Here is an 11,075-nt window from a genome sequence, read left to right as displayed (position 1 = left end):
CTCATTTGGATTTATTTCTCAATTTCTGCAATCAAATGAAGGGGGCTGTGTATTGCCACTGCCCAGTGATCCACGTTACATTTCTGACAGCTGTGTTATTTGGTAAATACGTAGTAATTGCTTCCAGAATTAGCTAAGTTGCACTTCTGTGTCTGCACACGTATGAGAGTTTTCCTGCGATGTATGACCCCTTTGTTAGCATAGGGCTCATGAGACTGCAGCAGGATGCAGTTGGGTTCTATGCCTTGGCATTGTTGGTCCTAGGGGCTAACTTGAGAACGATGGGCTTCTCTGGGGTTATGAGTCCCATCGAGAGCAGCTTGAGAGGGATCTGCAGCAGGGAGAGGGGAAAAAGAACGCTTCAAGGTAGGGAAATGAAATGAGTAGAGGTGAAAGGATGGAAACTCAGCCATTAACTGGGTACCAGTTGATTGTCTCTATGCCTCACCTGAGTTTCTTTGCAGACCTGGAAGGTGAAGTGCTGCAATATGGCAGTGATGGCAACTTTCAGAGTCAGGAGAGCAAATCGCATCCCAATGCAGTTCCTGGGACCAGCTCCAAAAGGCAGGTATGTGTATGGGTCTATGTTGTCTTTGTTTTCCTTACTGAACCTGGATAACGACACATGTTGGGGATAAAACGAAGGGAGCAAGAAAGCAAAAAAATAAATCTCTTTACTTATTTGGAGATCTCTCATTGGTGCCCTACACAAACTCCCTCACTTTTATGCTATTATGTCTCAGCAGTGAAGGTACACAAAGATGGACTTGTAGCTATCTACACACGTTCCTTTAGCAAATCTAAAGACCATATACAGGATCTTATGAGGTGTCAGTAATATTCTCCCAATGAGATTACATTGCTTGAAACCCTGCTTTAACTGCAAAGCTCATTTTCTTCTAAAAATGACATTTCCATGAGCCTGCGATTTCTCTTTTGTGTTGTTAGTGAAAAGATAGGAAGAACACCATTAGGAAGCTAATCAGATTAATACTTAATTACTATGTTAGGAAAAAGCAGCAGGATCTCTCTTCTCTTTCATGACATGTTCTGCAGTTTTGTACCTTTCTGGTCTGAACTCCTCTGGGTTTGGCCAGTACTCAGAGTTGCGGTGCAGGGTGTGAGGTGGGATGAAAACAATGGTGTCTTTTGGAATGGTCACCCCGTTTATTTCCACATCTTTCTTGCAGGTTCTCTCAATCCGTCCTCCGAGGGGGTAGAGCCGGAGGGTTTCATTCACGGCCATGTCAAGGTAATCCAGCTGCATTATTGCTTCATATGTGAGCGGAGCCTGTGGACAGTGGGTGAAAGGTGATCAGGTATGTCAGCATGAGGACTGGATTTTCCTAAAATGAGTGTTGGAACCAGTGTCTCCATCCCCTTCTGCCCCAGCTATGTCTCAAATTTGTTGAGGAGCAAAATGCAAGGTAGAAATTGCTTTGTTGGTTGAGTTTTCTATCCTTGAGTTGTGAAAATGCCTGTCAAGTCGCATCCATCCATTCGTGGGTGCAAAGTATGGCAGAAAGGTTTGTGCAGAGCACTGGTCTGTAAAGCTTCAGCTGCAAAAAGGAAACCACTACAGGGCTGAGCTGGTGCCTTGGAGCTCTTGGAATATCTCGGAGGAAGATGTTTCAGAGCTAAGGTCATTTTCCTGACTGAGTTAGGAGGACAGAAGGGACAGAAGGTTTGGGCCATCATTTGGCATCCCCTTACCTTGTTGGGTAGAACAGTATCTATTTCATTCACCACCTTCTGCTGTACGTCGGGATGCAAGGCCAGCAGGTAAGCCAAGTAACAAAGTGTGTTACTGGTGGGCTCATACCCAGCAAAAATGAAGATGAATGCTTGTGACAGGACCTCTATGTCACTCAGGGCTGGAGGAGAAAGGATGTGGAGAGATGAGAAATGGTGCTGATGATCCCAGGGAAGAATGAGGAGCAATGGGTGGAGCTGGGGCAGATTTGTTGTGGTTTTCATGTCAAGCATGTATAGCTACTTAGTGTGAAATATATCATTTGATGAGAGGAGCCGGGTAATTTCCTGGGTAAGAATGGTTGCCTGCTTGCCAAGGAACCTAATGGTGCTGGCAGCAGGAGACAAGCCCCAGCTTGGAGCTGGGCAGTGGGGATCCTTGGAGCCTTCTTTTGGGAAACAGCTCCCCACGTTCTCCTTGCTCCCACAGACCCTGCTCCCCAGCATGTGGATGCTGTTACCTTTATGTGAGTTCTTCCCGTTGCTGTCTGATTTCTGGGATTCAATCATCATCTGCAGAAAATCTACTCTGCCCTGCAAAGAGGAGCGGAATTTCTTTGGTGACAGGTCCACTGGGAGGGCTCAGACAAAGCCCTCACAGCCTGGGCACTGCTCTGAAACTGGAAGTGTCTCCACAGTGCTTGTGGTATCCTTGTTGTAAAACATGGCCCTTGTATTCTATTTCAAAACCACTCTACCCTTTTCATGAAGGCACTGGGTAGGAAAGCGGTGTCTCAAAAGGATTTCAGAAAAGGGATCCAAACTTCTAAAAGGGAGGAAATTGCTGGGAAACCTTTTCTGAGTTTGAAAAGGGAGAGGGGAGGGCACAATTCCAAGAGGCAGCGCTGCTGTCCAGTGCCCCTGTTCTGCCTACTCTGCTTCCTCTTATCCCCTTCCTAATCTTCAAAGAAGACAAGTAGCTTAGTCTGCTGTTTTATCACAAGTTTTGCAAACCCAGGCTTAATCTCATTCTGCCTTTATCTGGATTCCGCCTCAGATCATGGATGTACAAAGTCCACTGTTCTTCTCTGCCAACACTGTTCAAATGAGACCTTTCCCAAGGCATTAAAAGCATTTTTACAATTTAGTAGCTCTGGAATCCATGCTGAGTTACTGGACTTTGGCTTCATCTTTGGTATCAATACCCTTAAGTGATGACATTTCATACGAGTGTAGTGAGAAAAGGAAGTTTGCTGCTACAACTGATAACAAGTTCATGCCTGCTTACCTTGTGAGTCTCCCTTTCACGATCCTTCTTAATTTTGTCAATAGACCTCAGGAAGAAATCTACAGCATCACTGGGGAAAAAGCTGATGTTCATCTTGGCCATAAGAGGGGTAAGGAATGGGCATACAACTGAAAAACAATTTGAGAATAGAATTCCATAGTGTAAATAAGCCCTACCTCATATAAGATAAGCTGCAAGAGTTAATGAGGAAGTAGCCATGTTAATGACAAATTATTTCCCTTCCTTTCTTTCTTTGCCTGAGCTTTGTTGTTGTTTTTTTCTTCTGGCATAGCTTATATACCCAGCCCTATCCCATCTTCCTGTGAACTGGGCATAACTGAGCTGGATAAAATATTTCCTTTGAAAGATGAACAAAGAACGTGCCACCTTTCACTATGGCACCTGCCACCGTTAATTTTCTTGCCCATCTCTTTCCTGGAGTTGTACTGTGGAGCCATCAGTGAGGAAACAATAAGGCAAGAGCCATCAGGTCTTCCGTGTCAGCTAGTGAGGTTATCTAGGTAACTGCTGGTTAGCTAATCTATAAGATGCACTGGTGTCTGGTATGCTTGCTAAGCTCAACACCTGAATTAAGGTTTTTACACAAAGTCATTTACATGACAAGATGAAGACTGCATCAAAGAAGTCAAACTTGGTCAGTTTCTGCATCTCTCTGACAAAGGGGCTTTTGGGGTTGTTCATGGAGTCGATGTTCACACCGAAGGAAGTGCTGGTGACTACGTCCATGCTGTAGCTTCCAAAGAAGCTGAGAAAAGATGGAAAAAGACACTGTGGTTAAATATTTGACATGAGTGTATTTTTCCTAGCGCCCATGCCATATTCCGGTCTAAATTCTTGTTAAGACTTACTGTGTTGAGATGGAAGTTGGGCATATGGCAACTGGGAGGTACTTAGGGTGAAAAAAGGTGGATGTATATGTGGGGGAAAGTGGATTTTCCTGTGGAATTTAGTCATCTTGGACCTGTGTGCACACAGGATGAGGCTGGAACACATTTTCCCGCTTCTAATTCCCTGTAGAAGGCTCCCTGTGGGTCTCTGCCTTTAGGAATTCTCTAACATCCCAGTTCAATTTTCCCCTTAGCATTCCCAGCCAGCCCCACGCCTTGTGTCAGAGGTGGGGTTTGCTAGCAAGCAATCTGTGTTCTGCTAATGGCAGAGCCCCAGCATCTGCTGCCAAAGGTTGCTGCTTAGCCTGCTGCTCCCAGCAGCTACTTACTCCTTCACAGGGACAGAGCTGTTCTTTTCCACCCTCTTTTGAACATTTTTCACCAACATCTCCCCAAAGTGTTTCATTGTAGGAAACATCTGCAACACAAAGCAGAGATGGATGCTACAGAACATTCTACTCCTTGAAGGCAGGCTTACAGAGGCTGCAGGGATTTTCAGGAATATTTGCAAACATGATTTCTCTGCTACATTTTTGTGTCATGTCTGTTTTATCCTTTTTGCATTAGGCATAGATTAAAGAGGCCAAAGAAGTCAGACCCCTGTGACCATCTCAGCCTGAAAACAGCCTTCTGTCCTTCTGATTTAGCCTGAGCTCCATCCTCTGTGTTTTACCTCCTTTAGCTTCCCACTGGTGAAGGTTGGAGAGAGCACAGTACGGAGCCTTTTCCACTGATCATCTTCAGCTAATGAGACAGCATTTCTCAGCACCCCTGCTAGATCCGTGCGCTGAAAGGAAGAAGGTGAGGTGTTAACCCCAGGGAAGTTTGCAGCTTCCTGGCAGGAATGGGGATGTATACACGTGCATATACATCGTGCACTTCCCTCCAGTAAGCAAACTGAGGTGGCATCTCCATAAACAGCATAAGCATCCAAACATGTCCAGTGCCCGAGTGCATGTGTGTGCCCACACCTGGTAGTGTTGGCCAGAGCCTGCACCCCAGCTTGGTTCACACAGTCTCTCAAATTCATCCTCTGTGTGCCTATATATACAGAGACAGGGGTGAGCAGTATTTGGAGTGCTGGCATGCAGCCTGGTTATGCAGTCCCCAGGCTCTGAGGCAGGGGAACAGTGACATACAGTGGCTGCTTACAGTAATCCCTACAGTGCAGTCACAGCCCCTCTGGGAAGCCCTGTGCACGCTTAGCATGCTGTTCTCCTCCTGCACTTTGTTTTCTGGGCTGTGTGGTAATCGGCAGTGCTGCCCTCTTACCCTGCGGTTGGTGAAAGTGGAGTAGCACTCTTTCACCAGCACGGTTTTGATGATCTGGGGGTCCATGACAGCAACTGCAGGCTGCCTGCCATCATAAATCCTGGTGGGGGGACAGAGGAGAGAAGTGAACAACCCCAAATTGTTTTGCTGTGGTGTTTTGTTGATGCCTGTGAAAGAGAATGTGTTAAACAAACCCTTTTCCATCTCTAGCCTCGCTGTTCTGCAGATGCCTAAGTGCAGAAATGTAGAAACTGGCCTGGTAGTCCCCTTCCATCTCCCATCTGTTTTTGTTGATGATAAAGGGGCCTTAGCCCCTTCCAGATTCACCGGGAAGTGAGCAGGGATCAGTCCCTTGAAGGACCAGATACTAAATGAAGCAAGTGTTTTCGCTTTCTCCCTTGGTTCTCTGTGTTTTTCCAGACACTTAAACTCGTTACAGTATTAGAAGGAAACTTGTTCGACCCCTTCCAGCCTCATGAATTTGGTGTCTGGAGACTTGGGCTGCCAGCACTGAAATACCCTTGGAGATAAAGCTTGAGCCTTGTTTTTGTCTTTTTAGGCTGCAAATTCCAAATGCTCTCCTGGAACAGATATAGATGTAAGCAGATTTATGCATCTTCCCCTTTCATGCCAAGACATCTTTCTCAGATTCGAAGTTGTAAGTTCCTACAGGGGCAATAGGTGCACTGCAGAAGATACGTGTGTTTACAGCCCAAGCCATAGCAGCAGCTGTAAAAGCCATAGGAGATGTCTGCAGGAGAGTGGCAAGAGCTGCTGAAGCTCACAGGGCTGGGTCAATGGCACGAGGAAGAGCTGCAGTGATTTTTCTGTTTGGAACCAGAGGAACTTGAGTTCCCAGTTCTAGGCTCTCCCTTAAATGAGAGGCGTTGCTATTGATTTTATTTTTTTTTTTTTTTTTTTTTAGGGGTTAGGACCTTTTGTTATTGGCTTTGGAGCAGCCTTTATAGTATGGGTCAAAGCAATTTCCTCATAGAATGACAGCAGCACAGCCCTGTGCATGGCATGCTTTAACGTGAGCCCTGTGTGCACCCAACCAATGCCGTGCTCATTGAGCTGGGATCAGGGCTGTAAGGAAAGAGGGCTTTCCACAGGGATTTCTTTCTCCCCTTTGTATGGATTGTGCTTTTAGCTTAAGAAGAGATGGCTGTTCATGCAAATACTTACCCCCAGATTTTCCCATACTTCTTGAAGCACTCAGTGTCAAATTCCAAGAAGCCCTGTGGGAAACGATTTAAGAATGAATTCAGGGCATAATGAGGAGATGATGCTGATGGTGGTTGGGAGGAGTTATCTCCAAAGTGATGCTGAGGGCTCCTCCAGTGTTCCCCCCTCTTTGGAAGAACTGCAGGGGGCACGTGAATGTGTACCACGCTTATGGTACTGAGCCTTCATCCTGCATGATCTTTGCACAGCCTGTGTGTTGGAGCAGAGCTCAGTGTTTGGAGATAACCTATCATTGCTGTGTATCTGCTCAGCTACAGCTGTAGGCATTTCTCAAGGCAGGGAGGCTGCAGTCACTTACTTTGCGGTATTCCAGGCACGTCCCAAAGAAAGGCAGAGGTCTTGGCCCAGGAATGCCCAGCTTCTTGAATAGCCCAAATGGCCATGTTCCATATCTGTGGGGCAGAAAGCATGACAGAGTGCTGCATCGCCATGGCCTTGGGGCTATGGCAATGTCACCTTATCTCTGTGTAGAGGAGGTTGGATCAGGAGCTGGATATAAGTGGCCCAAAGGATTATTGCCTGGTAAAATAAACACAGGGCTCACTGCTGCCATGCATCCTCAGAAAGATGGCATGGGGTTAAAGCAGCTTCCTTGTAAGAGTGTGGGAGCTCTGGTGGGAACAGCACCTTGAAGTCTTTAGCAACATGCAAAAGAGGAGCTCATTGCCAGCTGAAGGAGAGGCAGAAAAGAAAGCTGGGAGAAGGAACACCAAGCTCGCGTGTTTTCATTGAAGGGAAATCAAAGCTGTGCCAGAAGAGATGTCCCAAACAGGGCTTTTGTCAAGCTGCACTTTAATTTCATTTATTGTTCTCCCTTCCTGCACCAGCGCAGCGGTGCATCAGGAGCTCTCCTCTTGATAGCGTTCTCTTTAGATTTTATTGACGGCTTTGCAGATTTCTTCCCTCTGAAGCACCCTTTTTTGGCAGCTGTAAAGTTATTACTTCTACCTCGGGGCCTTCTGTTTCTCAACAAGGGCCTGGGCTGCAGCCCTTTGAAGCTTGTCTTTGGCTGTGTTGAAAGAGCTCTTCAAAATATTTGCTTTTGGTTGGGAGCTGCAGCTCCCCAAGCGAGCAGTTCATTGCAGAAGGGATGTAAAGCTGCAAAGGTTTGGCAGAGGGATGTTATCAGAGATCCTGTTTGGGCTTAGAGACGATGGCAGCACAGCTGTGCCCTGGGGCAACTTTGCTGTAAAGCTGGGGAAATAGAGGAGTTTTGATGGAGATGATTACTGTGCCAAACATAGAGGCCCCAAATGCAACGGGTGTCCAGCAGGGGTTCTGCTGGAGCACATACCTGGACCTCATCCTGTGGTCCAAACAGAGTGGGCAAAAACAGGGCAATGGATGCTTGTCGGTACTCAGTCAGTTTTTAACATTTCTGTCAAATGTTAATTCAGTGCAAAGTATAAAATGTTTATGGATTCTCACTCATAATGTTCACGGGCAGCTGGGGCTGCGGGAGGAGCAGGGAATGCTGAACTTGGCTGGTTGCAAAGGCCCGCAATGCTATAGGAACATAGGCGAGGCTTAATCTACTTGAAACGTAGCCAGGGAAGTGCAATCTAATGCTCTTATGGTTAAAACGTGACACAATTTTTGGCAGGCAGAAAAGAGACGTTCATTATGAAGCCAGAGAATAATCATCACATCTTCTTACCACGGAAGTGAACCAGAATTGCCCGGTCACCACTCATGTGTGAACTGGGACAGCATTTCCCTGGACAGACACAAGGTCTGTAGGCAGCCTCTTGGTGCTGATGGGCCCTGAAGATCTATTTTAGCTCAGATATCGGAGCACAGACATCTGAGTTTTGTCCTTTTAGCCGCAGCAGAATTGCAAATCGCTGCAGGAGGTGGGATTGTGGCAGCCAGCGGTCCTACACTGCCTGTGTTATTGGGATAGGAAGGTTTGGGTCAATAATGACGGTGGCTGATTTTTTTTATTTCTTTTTTTAATTTAAGAATTTGCCCCCAGCGAGTTTGTGAGGGTTCCAAATCACAGGAATGGGTTCAAAAAAACGTGGCCAGAAGTTGCAGTTTACTGAACCACCACAGCTGGAGCACTGCCAGGACAAATAAATGGGTTGTGCTCCTGTGCACCACATTAATCATCAAGGTTTATGGCTAGCAACATGCTGTCTTGCCTAAGGGCTTGTCAGCGCTACAAAGTTTGTCAGTCCAGCCTTGTAAGCAGGGACTTCCAGGGGAGATGATGCGCATCCCAGCAGAGGGGGATTTTCAGCCAACCCCGCTGCACTGCAGAGATGAGCAGCACCAGCTGGGTGAACAACGGCATTTTCTTGCTGGCACAGCTGCCTCCACAGGAACTGCCTGATGCATTTGTCTGGAAAGCCAGGAGCAGGAAACTGAGCTTGCTCTGGGCTTGCTTCCTTCTTTCTGTGAAGGGCTGATGGGGAGCAGGTGTGGGTGATGTTCCCCTGAGTACATTCACAAGAATAACTGTGCTGTGCTCCTGCATGCAGCACCTTGTTACTAGGAGAGAGCTGGTCCTATAGCTGCTCTACTGGTGCCTTCCTCTTGCTCTCTACCTTTGAAGGTTGTCGGTAGCATCATTTACTGCCTGCTCTCCTCCGAGAGCAGCCTCACTTAGAGGAGCACAGCCTTCTTCAGGCTGTTCCTGTGGACAGTGAGCTATGCCAGCAAATACAATCCGTGGTAACAAATGCTTGACACCATTATGATTTGATTATTGTTTTGATGCTTAGTAAAAACATCGCAAAAGTACCTGCACACATTCCAAACCTTGGCGTAAAATCACTCATCCGTATGGTCTTCAGGCTTCTATCCTGGTTTTCAGAACATTTTAGAGACTGAAAATCACACCTACCTGCTTGCTCTGCAGTAGATGATTTGCATGAGAATGAACAGCAGCAAGAATAGGAAAATGTCACATACACACACACAACCAATACAGTCTATTTTACTCACGCTATCAGGAGGGCTACAAAAAGAAGCAAGAGGATCCAGGTTTCGATGGAGAAGAAAGGAAGGAGGTTCATCGTGGCTCTCCTCTAGTTGGCTTGGAGGTCTGTCTGTATGCCTCTGTCCATCTGTCCCAGGCTGCAGGAACCAGGAGTGTTTTGTGATCTGTAGTATTTGGTGTGCAATCACGTGGTGTGGGGGCTGGCCTCGTGTTCCGAAGGAGGAGGGTAAAAAGGCAGATGTAACAAACACAGTAATCTCTGAACTGTAATCCATGTGACAGATAAACACCTCGTTGAAATATCTATGATTCAGATTATTCAAAATATGCATTGCCAAGCACTTCAGCTAGTCTATCTGTCGTGATAGTAATGACTGACTTCTTATTGAGAACTGACTTATTGAGACTCCTGGGCTCCGGCACCAAAATAAATAGAACCGAGTTACAAAGAAAAGGTAAATCCCAAAGCAGGTGTCAGAGCTGGTTTACAAAAGGCTAAGGGAAAGAAAACTGAAAAGGTTATTTGTACGCTGCATGACAAGGTCTTTTCTGGCAGCTGAATTAACTTTGGCAAAGTCTAAGATTTTGTTTTAAATATCTGTATTTTTGTGTGTGTTGTGAAGAGCAACTACTGCCCACTTCCCTCCATAGTGGGTCAGCATCTGATTTGCTCCAATAGACTACGAAGGCTTTACAAGTCAACTTTTCTTGCTGGGCATCTTGAAAGAGAAATGCTGTTGTTTCACAGTGATGAGCAGACCTCAGTTAAAGCACTCTCAGTTCCAAAACTGCAGCCTGCGGCTCAGGAAAGATCGTCTGTAGCAGTTGACAGAAAGATTCAAGTAAAGGGAAAACACTAATTTTGCAGTGGTTGCCCCATAAGAATGGTATGGAGTTAATAGGATCTTGGCTCATGGGTGGGGTAAGAGAAGATTACAATGGTGAGAAGGTTTGGCCGTTTGGATGATGTTTGATGTTAATGGTCGTAGCATCAGGGCAGAAGACATGTGGTTTGCCCTGATGTGTGATGAAGAAACTTTAGGTCTTCTTTCAGAGCCTCAGAATGAGAAATTCACTTCCTAATGACAGAATTGCTGTGGTTGGAGGGAGGTTGGCTGAACACACTGGGTGCTATTGTACGTACTAGGGATGCATTTGCCTCCTAGAATGTTGCTGCTATTGATGTTGGGTCGACCAATAAGTGCATCACAGTTCATGTGGTGACATGGGGTATTTGGAGAGGCACCCTCTGATTTATCTCAGGAACATTTCTTTATCATTTCACCCTTGCCTGACTCCTGCTCTGACCTTCAGGAACAGTTTGTTCTGCAATAAGCAGCCTGCACCAGCGTGACATGAACAGACAAGCTTACGCCATTGCTACACATGCCCGCGTTGGGTCTTGCCTCTCTTGATTCAGAGATGCTTCAAGTGCATGTGGTTAAATGGGCGTTTTCCTATTCAGGCATTTGTCACAGCAGTGTCGGTTTTCTCAGGATTCTCTTTTGCATGCTTTGTCATTTCCTTGACGTCTGAATTTACTGGACTCACTGTGTTGGGAAACCACTTCATACCGTTTATCCACAGAAGAGGGTTGCTGCAGGGCTCCCTGTACTCACTAGGAATAACCCTTAGTCATTGCCCTGCGTGTATCTCCTAAGGGTGAGAATAGTCTCTGGAAAAACTTGAATGAAATAATAGGCATAGGGTTTTGCGTCTGGTTTTG

The 11,075-nt window shown here is 46.3% G+C and overlaps 1 protein-coding gene across 1 annotated transcript; it reads right to left on the bottom strand.

The window, feature by feature from the left end:
- Positions 1 to 238: 238 nt before the first annotated feature.
- Positions 239 to 9,425, bottom strand: LOC306952312 (cytochrome P450 3A9-like; the record flags this gene model as incomplete). Its single annotated transcript, XM_079542999.1, has 13 exons — positions 239 to 331; positions 449 to 611; positions 1,065 to 1,291; positions 1,714 to 1,874; positions 2,214 to 2,286; positions 2,981 to 3,108; positions 3,598 to 3,746; positions 4,218 to 4,306; positions 4,562 to 4,675; positions 5,161 to 5,260; positions 6,346 to 6,398; positions 6,704 to 6,797; positions 9,355 to 9,425. 13 exons carry the CDS (start codon positions 9,423 to 9,425, stop codon positions 239 to 241), a joined length of 1,515 nt encoding a protein of 504 aa, XP_079399125.1.
- Between the last annotated feature and the right edge of the window lie 1,650 nt (positions 9,426 to 11,075).

This window comes from Tetrao urogallus, assembly GCF_951394365.1.
Source record: "Tetrao urogallus genome assembly, chromosome: 15".
Taxonomy (NCBI): Eukaryota; Metazoa; Chordata; class Aves; order Galliformes; family Phasianidae; genus Tetrao; species Tetrao urogallus.
Note: the sequence above shows the minus strand (reverse complement) of the source record. Positions and strands in the feature narration are given on the sequence as shown.